We start from the raw sequence: 12,534 nt of genomic DNA, 5'->3' as shown, positions 1-12,534 counted from the left end.
TCGGGCAGTGGTTGGCACGTGGCAGGTGCTGTCACTGATGGATAGATGGGTGGGCCCTAAATGCGGGAAGAGCGGGGCTTTTACAGTCAGACATGGATTCACATCCAGCTCTGGCACTTTCCAGTCATGTGACCTGGGGCAAATAACATTCCCAGGCCTCAGTGTCCTCTCTAAGTTATAAAATTCAGAGAGTTGTGGTGGAGATTTAGTGAAACAGAAGTGTCGATTATAAGTTTCCAAGGAACGGCTGGTGGATTTGAACTGCCAACCTTCTGGTTAGCAGCCGAGCTCTTAACCACTGTGCCACAAGGGCGCCGTCACAAAGTAGGTGCTCAGTTAAAGATCAGGTCACTTTCATTTTAAAGATAAGGAAACTAGCACAGAGAGGTTAACTGGGTATTCATTCATTCATTTAGTAGATGTTTACTGAGTCCATCTAGGTGCTGGGGTTCAGCAGTGAACAAAGGCTTCTAGTGGAGGAGACAGAGTAAGCACTAGACAAAAAGGAGCTCCTTCCACATTGTGCTAGGTGCCCTGAGAGAAACCAGCAGGACAGTGCAACAGCGATTGGGGGCAGGAGTGGCTGACATGTGCCAAGTCATTCTCTTAGTTCCACAAACATTTCTGGACCACCTGCTCTGTGAGCCGCTTGCTCTGCTGGAAGCCAAGCCACAGAGCGGGTAGGCTCTCAAGGAGCTGGTCGTCTGGGGCAGGCACATAGTCCAGTGGAGCAGAGCAGGGGCTGTGAGGAGGAGGCAGGGTCTGTGGCAGGCAGGTGGGTTGCACAAGGCCACGTGTGATCCCCTTCTCCGAGGTCAGGAAAGTTGTCACCATCGTCAGCAGCATCCCGCTGAGCTGCATCCCGCTGAGCTGGGTCTCAAGGGCATGAACAGGAATAAACTGATGAGCCGGGAGGGAAGCAACTGTCAAAGCTCCGAGGCCTGAGGTGGCGTGACTCACTCTGGGAAATGGAAAGTGTGACCAGAGTGAGGTACAAGGTGGAGGGGTCCCATGGGGGGGGCCCAGGCACATAGCTGGCAGCTGAGGAGCAGTGAGCCCATCACAGGGCCATTCCCTTTCCCCACTGTGGGCCAGGCCAAGCAGGCAGGCAGGAGGGTGCCCTGGCTGAGTGTGTGTCTGCTGTCCCACAGGCCGGCCGTACCGGGGCAAGCCAAGCGACATGTGGGCCCTGGGCGTGGTGCTCTTCACTATGCTGTATGGCCAGTTCCCCTTCTACGACAGCATCCCGCAGGAGCTCTTCCGCAAGATCAAGGCCGCCGAGTACACCATCCCTGAGTGAGTCTCTGCCTCCTGGGGACAGGAGGGTGGCCCCAGCTCTTTGGGCTTGAGGGGCAGAGGCAACCCAGTGAGGCATGGAGTCCTGGGTCAGAGGCCCAGCACCAGCCCACCCTGCCTCAGCCTTCTCCCTCTGCCTGTGACAGGGATGGGCGGGTTTCCGAGAACACGGTGTGTCTCATCCGGAAACTACTGGTCCTTGACCCCCAGCAGCGCCTTGCCGCCTCCGACGTCCTGGAGGCCCTCAGTGCCATCATTGCATCTTGGTAAGTGGGCAGCTGGCACTGGGCACCAGGCTGGGTTCTAAGATGCTCTACCTGTCTGTAGGCACTGCCCATCCTGCCCAGAAACAAAGCCTGTTTCTCTGCCAGGCAGTCTTTGAGTTCCAGACTCTTCCCCCATGGGCAAGGTTCGGAGGGTGCAGGCAGAACGCAGGACCCGCATGCCAGGTCCATGCCAAGTATGGGATGGACATTACCTCAGGGAGTTCTCACCACAGCCTGTGAGGCAGAAGTTTCTCATTTGTTAGATAAGAAAACTGAAGCCCAGAGAAGGGATCAGTCATGCTGTCTGACTCCAGTCAAGTTTTAAAGCAGTGGGCACCTAGCCCCTCTGGGCTTCTGCTGTCCAGGGCTGGGGAGTAGGGGCCTGGGGCTGCCCTAGCCAGCCTGACCCATCTGCATCCCTGTAGGCAGTCCCTGTCGTCTCTGAGTGGGCCTTTGCAAGTGGTTCCAGACATTGATGACCAAATGAGCAATGCCGACAGCTCCCAGGAGGTGAGTTGGATCGGGCAGATGGCCCTTCAGCCAAGACCTGAAGGAGGGCAGGCGGGGCAGGGGCAGCAGCTGCCTGGCAGGCTGCAGGGTGTCCGTGGCCAGAGCCGCCTGGGGCCTGCTGTGTGTCTGGCTGGGCCTAACAGAGGGCTGTGGTGCAGCTAAGGTGGGAACTAGCTCCTGGAAGGCCCCGCACAGCCCAGACTGGCCCTCTCTCGGCTTCCTCTTCCTGGCTTTGCCTGTGCTGGCCCTTTAAAGGGTCACATTTCTCTGCCCCTCTGACTCATGGGTTCTCTCTCACCCTTCCTGCTTTTCATTTTTCAGATGATTCATTTTCTCCCCACCCCTGTTCCCTGCACTGGAGAAAGTGCTGAGCCTGGGTGGAGGCAGGAGATTAGGGCACTAGGTGACAGCGGGTGGGTGATCTTAGGGTGCCCTCTGGAGGGCAGGGCTTGGCTGAGTCTGGGAGGGATGCTGGGCCTGGGATGCTGCAAGGGCCTTCCCTCCAGGGCCCACCCTGGAGCTGCACAGCAAGCACTGGGGGTGGCGGGGCGGGGGGGAGACAGACATATCTGGGACAGCAGCAGAGCCTTGTGGCCCTCAAGGAAAAGGAGTTCCAGTCCCTAACTCTCCACCTCGCAGCCCATCTCCCACCCCTCCTTGTGCTGTTCAGCAGCTAATCACCACTAGCATGCAGTGAGTACCTACTCCACTCCCAGCACCTCTCACTCCAGGCCTGCATGGCCTGTGTTCTTATCCCCATTTTACAAAAGAGGAAACTGGGGGATAATTTGCCCAAAGTCACACAGCCTGGAAGTGGTGGAGCTGAGCCTTGAACCCAAGTGTGAGCCCTGCTTTCCCCCTCTGATTAGCCCAGGGACTTAAGCATTTCAGTCTCTATTGGGCAGCTCCAGGAGCTCTGCGTGGGGCCCCATGTGTGTGGCCAGTATATAAACAGCCACCCAGGTGTGGAGCAGCCCAGCACAGGTTCACAGAAACTTTTGTGAGGGCAGGCTACTGCCCATTTCACAGGTAAGGAAGCTAAAGCTTACGAGGTGACATGACCTTTGCAAAGGTCAACCCATCAAGAAGGGAGGGATCAGTTCCAATTGCACTGACACCCAGGGTGGCTGGAGGGCCTCTGAGACCCCCACACTCAGCCACTGCCCCAGATGGGAGGCCTCAGGAGCCAGGCTGTCCGACGCTCACTCCTGCTGTCCTCCCTCTGTCTCTCCTCCCTGTCTGTCTCTGCCACCCTCATGTCTTTATCTCTGTGTCTGTGTTTGTCTCCTGTCTGCCTTGTCTCTCTCTGTGAGCCTGTCTTTATTGCTGTCCCTCTATCTGTATTTCTGTCACTCTTCCCCGTGGCCTCGCAGGCGAAGGTGACAGAGGAGTGCTCCCAGTATGAGTTTGAGAACTACATGCGGCAGCAGCTGCTGCTGGCTGAGGAGAAGAGCTGCATTCACGAGGCCCGGAGCTGGGTGCCCAAGCGGCAGTTCGGCAGTGTGCCACCGGTGCGACGGCTGGGCCACGACGCGCAGCCCATGAACCCCTTGGACGCAGCCATCCTGGCACAGCGCTACCTACGGAAATAGCGGCCTCAGCCAGGGCCACCAGCACCACCTGCCACCTCTTCCCGGCCCCCAGCCGGAGGCCCAGCTGTTGGAGCTGGGCCTTGGAGTGCTGGACTCTCCCCCAGGCTGTGACAGGGATGGGACAGGGATGGGGACAGCCCAGGTCATAGACGGGGTCAGCAGAGGTACCACGAGGCTACCTTTCAGAATGATTGCTTGATTGTTTGGTTTTTAATCTGAGAAGCCTAGATAACTAATCTGCTTTTAATCATGACGTTTTAATCTACCTCTGTCTCTTTAACCATGCTGTCTCTGGACTGAGAGGGAGGAGGAGGAAGCCCACCTGCCCAGCCAGGGGCCTGACCCAGCCACCCAGCCCTCCCGGCCCGGGGCAGCTGCTCCCCACAGTCCAAATAAGCTGAACGTGCAGCCCGCTGCTGGCTCCCAAAACAAGGGCCACTCCTCACCGTGCCCCACCACTGGCTCTACTTTCCTCCCGCCTTCCCCTCTCCCACTTCTCCTCCGGAACCCTCAGTCTAAGCCTTGGAAAATCTTCACCTCATCTTAAGCTGAATGCAAATATATTTATTTTTTTACTGAAACCAGCTTCTCTCCCATATCTAGGTGGCCCAGGGCCGCTCCCCACCCCAGCCTGGCTGGGCAGCATGGGGTGTCTGACCACAGCCCCAGATAGGTTCCCCTCCTCACCCTCCAGGCCCCAAGAAGCCCCTTCTTGCTAGTCCCGCCCCACTCAGCCCACCAGTCCCTCTTCCTTTCTGGTGATGGAGAGGCCTTTCTGGACTTGGTTCTTTTTTCCCCATCTCAGTAGCTTCTCTGAGGTGAGGTACACTTGCATTAACCCTGGTTTCCTTCTCCATCCTTCACCGTGGTACCAAGGTAGCATTGACGTTACAATGTGAAGGGGGGTCCCTTGTGGCTGGGCTTGGGATGGCTGCTCTGAGCTGACCGATGAGCTGGGTGGGGGCCCTGCCCACACACTCTCTCACCGCCCCCACTCTTGTGTTGGGGGTGGCATCTCTCCTGCCCTTGCCTAATGAGAGATGTGGTGTCTCTCCCAGCAAACCTCGTCCAGGTCCTTCGGGGAGGTGAGAGGCTTCTGGGGGAGAATTGTAGGGATTGGAGGACCCTGCCTTGCCTGGATCGAGAACAGCCCTGCTGCCCTTTTTGAGCCGAGTTTTTTGAAGTGGATGCCCGTCTTGCCAGAAATGCTGTTCTCACCAGAATGCCCTCCCCTCCCCCTCTCCCTCGGTGGACTTGGCCCTGCCCAGTGCCAAGCAAAGACCCTTTCCCAGAGGCCTACCCCCCAAGCCCCCAGCCAACTGGCAGGACCCTCTCCTGCCTGTCCTTGCTCCCCAGTGGGGCAGTGCCCCAGGCCTCAGTGGCCATGTTCCCAGGGTGTGAGCTGACCCACCCAAAGCTGACTCACTGTGAGTGACCTTGGGCAAGTTCCCAAACTTCCTTGTGCCTCAGTTTCCCCATCTGGAAAAAATGGGGCCACCTCTTGCCAGCAGTAGCAGGGCCGCCCTAGCCCGTTTTTCCTCATGCCCCCCATCCCAGCACTTGGGCGGCTTGTGCCTCTGCCTCAGTGGGTCTGTGGGAGCCTGCCTGAGCCCAGCATTTATTCCCCTGAGCACCAAGCTCTGCCTCTGTGTCAGCCATCCAGCCACTGAGAGCCAGGGTATCATGCCGGGGAGGAGGGGGGGCACCCTCTTTTCTATATTTATTTCAAAAATCATCCTAAGGAAATAGAAAAGTAGTCCGACCTAGGGCGCCTAGCCCCTGTGACTCTCATCCTGTAAGGGTCTGAGATGGCCAGAGCCTGCCCCCACAAGCCCCTGTGCCAGCAGCCTGCCCAGACCCTCCAGGGCCTGCTTTCCATGTGTGGTCTTTCTCCTCCTTTTCAAAGCAATATCCTCCGGGTCTGCAAAGCCCTGTCAGACAAACTGGTCCCTTCCAAGGTTTGCCCATGTGTCTGATTGCATTTCTGGCAAAGCAAACAAGAGGAGGTTGGGTCTGCCCTCACTGGCTGTCACATACTGAGAGAAGTCCTATTGTAAAGAAACAAAACAAAATGGAAAAAGTCACAAAAAAGTTTGTATAAAGACATATTTTTGTACTACATGGGGACTCTTCCTGCATGTCAGCAATAAAACTTCCTGGTCTGGAGCCACAGTGCCTGTATCGTCCTCTGTTCTTGCCCTCCCCGCCAGCCTATCTCCGGCCCCACCCAGCCCCATCCCTCTCCCATTCCAGCAGGGCAGCCCAATTCCCAACTCAGCTTCCTGCAGCTCTTGGCTCTGCCACCAGGCGCCCTGGATATGCCCCCGTCAGCAGGTGGCACCTAGCATCACTGTTTTGAATGGGGGAGGAGGACCAGATTACCCAGCATTCTCGCAGGGCCACTGGTCCAGCCTCCTGCTAAGGGCCCAAGTGGGAGCTCCCCGCTTGGCTTGGCCCAGTCCCAGACCTCCGCAGGCAGGAGGCAGTCCCACGGGAGTGGCTGCAGCTGAAGAGTATTGATCCTCCCTCCTAGCCAAATCCCCATCTGGGTTGGGGGTGGTGGGGGACCTGGCCAGACAGAGACTACCCATCTGCCCACATACCCACTAGGGTAGCTGGGGTAATGAGAAGGTTCAGGCCAGGCATTTTCCTGCCCCACCCTCCATTCCCTTCTCCTCTCCTTTTCTCCCTTCGCCTCCCTTCCATAGGACTCCAAGGGACTTCCTTCCTTCCTTCCTTTGCCTAAATTTAGACTTTGCAGACTGAGCTTCCTGAGCAGTGAAGCTGGAGCTAGGCCAGCCCCTTCCCCTGCACACTCCAGCACAAGTGCAGACCCACTTTGTGTCCAGGAACCCAGAACATGCACACCCCAATTGTCAAGCTCACATTATCTCACACAGTGGCCTGGAGCCCTCGGGCCCAGGTCAGAAAAGGAGCTGAAAGTCACACAGGCTGAGCCCCTTGGGTCAAGAGTCCCACAGCAAGGCGGGGTGGCTCCTACCCAAAACTGGATTCTAGTCCTGAACCACACACCACTGCCCCACCCCTACCCCTACCCCAGCAGCCAGGTGGCCATCCATCTTCCTGGCCACTCCCATTTCTGGCCAAATTTTGCCCACTACATCTGGCTACACTTTGTCCTTAAAGCAGCCCTGGATGCTCCAGCAGAAGGTGCCCACAGAGCTTGAAAGGAAGGATAGCCTTGCTCCCATTGCCCGTCTCCAGCTCTACCAGCCTGCCTGGACCTCATCTCCATTTGCAGCTCACTCTGCCCCCCCATGGCTCAGCCTCTGCTGAGTGTGTGCATCTCCCCCGGCCCCCTGCACCAGGCACACGCAGTAATAAGCGGTAACACAGCAAGTTCCATGCAGTGGATACTTCATTTGGCTCACTCTTGTATCCCCACACCCAGAACCATACCTGGCACCCAGCTGACAGTCCAGAACTGTTCTCAGCTCCTTAGATTGCTCTTCATTCAAGCAAGTTTGTATTGTGAGCCCTGAAGGCAAAGGAAGGGGAAAGTACCAGAAAGGTGGGTGTGAACAACAGCATCTTCTGAGAGATCAAGCAAGGCAAGAATGAGAAGTTTCCATCCATTTTAGTCCCCAGTGTCCTCTTCAGACAGAAGCCAGCCTAGAGCTGTCGAGCTATCTGAAGTGTGAAAGGAAGTGAGGAAATGGAGTCTTGATGGCTAGGTTGTTCAGGCTTCAAACCCTTTATTCTCGACTACTCTCATACCTCACGTCCAAAACAAAAAACAAAAAAAAACCCATTGCCCTCGAGTCGATTCCGACTCATAGCAACCCTATAGGACAGAATGGAACTGCCCATTTCCAAAGAGTGGCTGGTGGATTTGAACTGCTGACGTTTTGGTTAGCAGCCTGAGCTCTTAACCACTGTGCTTCCAGAGCTCCACTCCACGTCCACGTCCAGGGCACTAATCCTGTGGACTGGCCCTACCTACCTCAGAACATGCGCAGAATCTGACCACTTTTCTCACCTCCACCCCCTTGTCTAAGCCACCATCTCTTGCCTCACTGGTCTCCCCGTCCCACTGGGAGACAGCCCAGTCTCCACAGGGCAGCCAGAGTGAGCCTTTTAAAACAGTTTGTACCTCTCCTGCTCACAACCCTCTCATGGCTTCTTACCTCATGCTGAATCAAGTCCAAAGGCCTGACTGACTTGGGAGGCTTTAACTCATCAGGTCCCTGGCTGCCTCTAACTTCTCGACCCCTCACCCCTCACTCCCTGTGGCCCAGCCACACAGGCCTCCTCGTTGATCCTGAAACAAGCCAAGCATGTCCTTCTACCTCAGGGCCTTTGTGCTGTCTGTTCTTTCTGAATGGAAGGCTCTCCCCCCAGACATTTGCATGGGTTCCTCCCTCACTTCATCTAGGTCTCAGCTCAAATGTCGCCTCCTCAAAGAGGCCTTGGAGCCCTGGCAGCATAGTAGTTAAGAGCTAAAGCTGCCAACCAAAAAGTCGGGAGTTCGAATCCACTAGCTGCTCCCTGGAAACCCTCTGGGGCAGTTCTATTCTGCCCTATAGGGTCGCTATGAGTCAGAATGGGTTCAACAGCAATGGTCCTGGTCAAACCTGACCATATCCACCTGCTATCCTCCAGCCGCTCCCCCCACTTATTTTTCTTCATTCCATTGATCACAACCAGATATTATATATTTGATTATTATATCTGCCCCCTACTTTACTTTTACATTAAGCTCCATGAAGGCCAGGGATCTTTTCTGTTGTGTCCACCGTGAGGGTGGGAGTTTGGGGAACTGGTTGTCACAATGACTGGGAGGCGCTGTTGACAATTAGAGTGGGGGCCAGGGACTCCAGACAACCCCAAAAGGAAGGCAGATTCTACATCCTGTATGACATAGGCAACACACTTGTTTACAATTATCGGAGCCAAGACTCGAGTGCCGTTTTACTCATAAACACAAAGGACTTGTGTATACATAATATACACCGAATTTTCCAGGCATGCAACTACTGTGTAAATTGTACTTGGTGTTGTTCAGAACGTTACCAGGAGTTCTTCACCGTTTCAGACATTGACACCACCACAAGATAGCTGTCACCTTCCTGGCAGTAGACTACGTCACGATTAAACACATATCTTACATTTTATTTCTTTTATAGGACCAAAAAAAGTATATTTTCTTTTTTTTTTTTAATTAGATGTGGAGGTCTTCATATTAGTCATAAATTTCATTTAGGAGTGTAAAGGGAGCAAGAATCGAAAAAAAATTGCTGTCGAGTCAATGCTGACTCATAGCTATCCTATAGGACAGGGTAGAACTGCCCCATAAGGTTTCCAAGGAGCACCTGGTACACTCAAACTACCGACTTTTTGGTTAACAGCCGTTACGTTTAACCACTACGCCACCAGGGCGTCCTGTAAAGGGGGCAAGGTATTATGAAATGGCAGTTTTGGATTTGATGGGGTGAAGAGCCATGACTAGAGCTGTCCTATGAAAGACTGGTAAAGAGCATGGGCTCTCAAGTTCAAGTCCAGGCTCCACTTACATCCATGTGACCGCACAACGATGACTTAACCTCTCTGAGCCTCACTTAACTCTAAAACGGAAGTCATGTGGCCAACTGCATAGGATTGTTGGGGGTGGTTTTAAGGATTGGGGTGTGCATAGCATTTAGCAAAGTGCCAGGGGTACAAAGTATCCATAACTGTCATTACTCATTGAGCAGACTGTCCCCACTGTCCTCTTTTCAGCAGCTGTGCTGGGTGCTGAGTGGGGTACCCAGAGGACTGGACAGGTCCTCTTCCTCCCTTCATCTAAGACCTAGGTGGCTCCTGACCACACAGCAGGGTAAGGCCCCAGTGTCAGGAGCAGAGCAGCCAGGGCCAGCGCTAGCCAGAGCCTGGCATTGAGGTCGAGAACAGAGTTGTGCTTGGGCTCTGAATATGCCAGGTCAGCCTCCCCAAGGCCTGCTGTCCCAGACTCCGGCTCTCTCTCAGCCACCAGGCCTCCCACCAAGACTTGTCTTTGCTGTATCTCAAGACAGCTCTGTGCCTTCACAGGTGGCAAATTCCTAGTCTCACAGACAGACAGGTGGACAGGCAGGGAGGAGGTAGAGGCAAAGCAGGCAGGCAGGTGAGCTATGTAGAGATCCCAGCCAGCTAGATCTGAGAGCAGGGGCCTGGGCTGACCTGTGACAGGTCCTCCCACGTCACAGGTCTCTCCTTGACAACTCCAGAGACTCCTCCATGTCCCAGTGACCTCTTCAGACCTTTTATCTTCTCTCCCTGCCTCTTTGCCCCAAGTGCTCCCATCCATGCCCATGGATTTGTTTTGTTTTGTTTGCTTTGCTGGGATTCTCCCCACCCCCCTTTTTTAAATTGTGGTAAAATATACTTAGCATAACAAAATTTACAATTTAATCATTTTTAAGTGTACAGTTCAGTGTCATTAAGTACATTCACAGTGTTAACCAGTTGCCGTTGAGTTGATTCTAACTCATGGTGATCCCATGTGTGTCAGAGTGAGGAGACTTGTACTCCATAGAGTTTTCAAAGGCTGATTTTTTGGAAATAGATCGCCAGGCCTTTCTTCCAAGGCACTTTTGGGTGACTCAGATCTCCAGCCTTTTGGTTAGCAGCCAAGCACATTAACCATTTGCACCATCCAGGCGTTCTTAATCTACCTTAAATGTTGAGACGCTCAAATTTCCATTTCCAGCCCAGACTTCTTCCAGGCTACGACTGCCTCTTTGACATCTCTACCCAGATATCTACTGAACATCTCAAATTTAGCATACCTACAAATGAAACTCTGATTCCCCCCAAAATCTGCTCTCCCATGTAAACTTCCCGCTCTGATTCCCCCCAAAATCTGCTCTCCCATATAAACTTCCCACTCAGGCCAAAAATAGAGTTGTCCTTAATATCTCTTTCTCTCATAACCATCTCCAATCCAGGAAGTCCTGTTGACAGTGTCTTCAGAATACACCCCAAATATGACCACTTCTCACCTCCTCTACTGGCCACCCTGGTCCAAGTCACTGCCATTGCTTGCCTGACCAGCTGCTAGCCTGCTCCCTGCACTCCCTGCTTCCACTCTTTGTGGCCCGTCCCACAAAATGATCTTTCCAAAGTGAGTCATCAGATCAGGACCATGACACTCCCCTGCCTAAAACTCGCCCCACTACACTCACCAGGGTCCACAGGTTCCTGGCCAATCACCCTGTCACTCCTGCGCTCAAGCATATTGGCCACATCAGCTTTCTCTTGGCCAGGCATCCTCCTACCTGTGTCTTTGCACTTGTTCCTGCCTGTACGCTTTCCCCCAGATCTTGGTATGGCTGCCTTAGGATTCAGGTCTCACCTCCTGTCCCCTGTGAGAGCCACCCCCAGATGTTCTCCATCATGTGTCCTACCTAATCCTCTAAGCTCTCTTTATGGGCAGAGTTTTCTTCTGTTCTGTTGACTGCTGAATCCCCATTACCTAGGAAGTGCTAGGCACACAGCACTCAGTACTTGTTTAGTAGCAGCCACATACATTTATACAAACATAACCACCCCCACAAAAAATACTCAAACAGATAAGCCACGTAGACCCACAAATATACAGATAGACACAGAAATAACCTTCGCACACACTCACAAACAGACTAAACAGTTACACAGACATCCAAGAGGCCCTCCCCCATGGGAGTCAGTCCTCATCCTTCCTCCCATCTAAACCTGCCCTCGGCTTGAACCTAGTATCAGCACTGGGAGTGGGGGGTCTCCAGCCTGAACAGGGAGGGGGGTCACTGGCCCACAGGCCTCAGGCAGCGCCTTCAGCTATGCCTGCAATTTCCTCTCCCCCTTCCCTCCCTCCTTCTCTCCAAAGGCTCCCGCCAAGAAGGCCTCCCCCTCACCCCAGCTCAGGCACAGTGAGGGGGGCCCAGAAAGGGGGGCCTGGGAGTCTAGGCAGGAAGAAGACCCCAGGCTGCACACAATGAATGCACAACACGTTGCGTGCAGAAGCCCTAGCCCAGACGGGAATGCATGCATGTGCACCGACAGGTTGGGCGGGGGTGGGGGGGGTGGGGGGGGTGGGGGGGGCGGGCGGGGGGCGGAATTCACCCCGTGCCACATGCTCTGAGCTGCAGAGCTCAGGAACCCCTTGCTGGGTTCGGCAAGGCTGGCCTGGCCTGGCTAGAAGCCCGAGTCCAACAATCATTAACCCTTCGTGACAGAGCTCAGCCAGCTGGACACACACTGCTGGGCCCTGTGGGGAGGGGCTGAGAGCCCCCTCCCTCCAAGGTGGGTTGAGGCGCTGGAAGACTGGAAACCTGTGGCGGGGGTGCGGGAGGTCTGGGGCAGAGCTGAGAGCAGGGACTGAGCACCTGGCTGGGAGGAGGGGCAAGGTATAGGGAAATGGTTAAGAGTCCAGGTCAGGGAATAGTGTGTTCAAATCCTGCCTGTATGGTAAAGTTATTCAAGCTCTCCGTGACTCAGTTTACTTACCCGCAAAGTGAGGATAATAGTACCTACATTATAGGGTTATTAAGACGAAATCAAAGAATATGTACACCGTTTAGCCCACCGCCTGGCACCTAGTCAGAACTTCATCATTACTACTGTTGTTTTTAGTGGTCTGGGGGCAGGTCCCTGCAACCCGCCTTCCCAGCGGTTTCTCGTGGGGGCGCGGCCCCCGCAAGCCTCGCTCCCCTCCTCCCTCCTCTCCCCCTCCTCCCGGGCCCTCTTCCTCCCCGCCTCCCCCGCCCCGCCCCGCCCCGCCCCGTCCCTCCTCTTTCCTCGGAGCAAACTTTCCGCCCGCAGGTCCATCGGCCCGTGTCCGGCCCGCGCTGCCGCTGCCTGGGAGTCGAGGCGGGCGGGCGGGCGGGGCGGCCGGG

The 12,534-nt window shown here is 54.8% G+C and overlaps 1 protein-coding gene across 2 annotated transcripts in view; it reads left to right on the top strand.

The window, feature by feature from the left end:
- STK40 (serine/threonine kinase 40) overlaps positions 1-5,853 on the top strand; it is a 51,327-nt gene extending 45,474 nt beyond the window's left edge. For both annotated transcript variants that reach the window (XM_003415499.4, XM_010595216.3), the window contains exons 8-11: positions 1,152-1,296; positions 1,443-1,562; positions 1,988-2,072; positions 3,446-5,853. In XM_003415499.4, the coding sequence (XP_003415547.2) occupies positions 1,152-1,296; positions 1,443-1,562; positions 1,988-2,072; positions 3,446-3,664 (569 nt within the window). In that variant the 3' untranslated portion in view covers positions 3,665-5,853. The remainder of the gene's footprint in view (positions 1-1,151; positions 1,297-1,442; positions 1,563-1,987; positions 2,073-3,445) is intronic.
- Positions 5,854-12,534: the final 6,681 nt, after the last annotated feature.

Source organism: Loxodonta africana, chromosome 3 (genome assembly GCF_030014295.1).
Source record: "Loxodonta africana isolate mLoxAfr1 chromosome 3, mLoxAfr1.hap2, whole genome shotgun sequence".
Lineage (NCBI taxonomy): Eukaryota > Metazoa > Chordata > Mammalia > Proboscidea > Elephantidae > Loxodonta > Loxodonta africana.
Note: the sequence above shows the minus strand (reverse complement) of the source record. Positions and strands in the feature narration are given on the sequence as shown.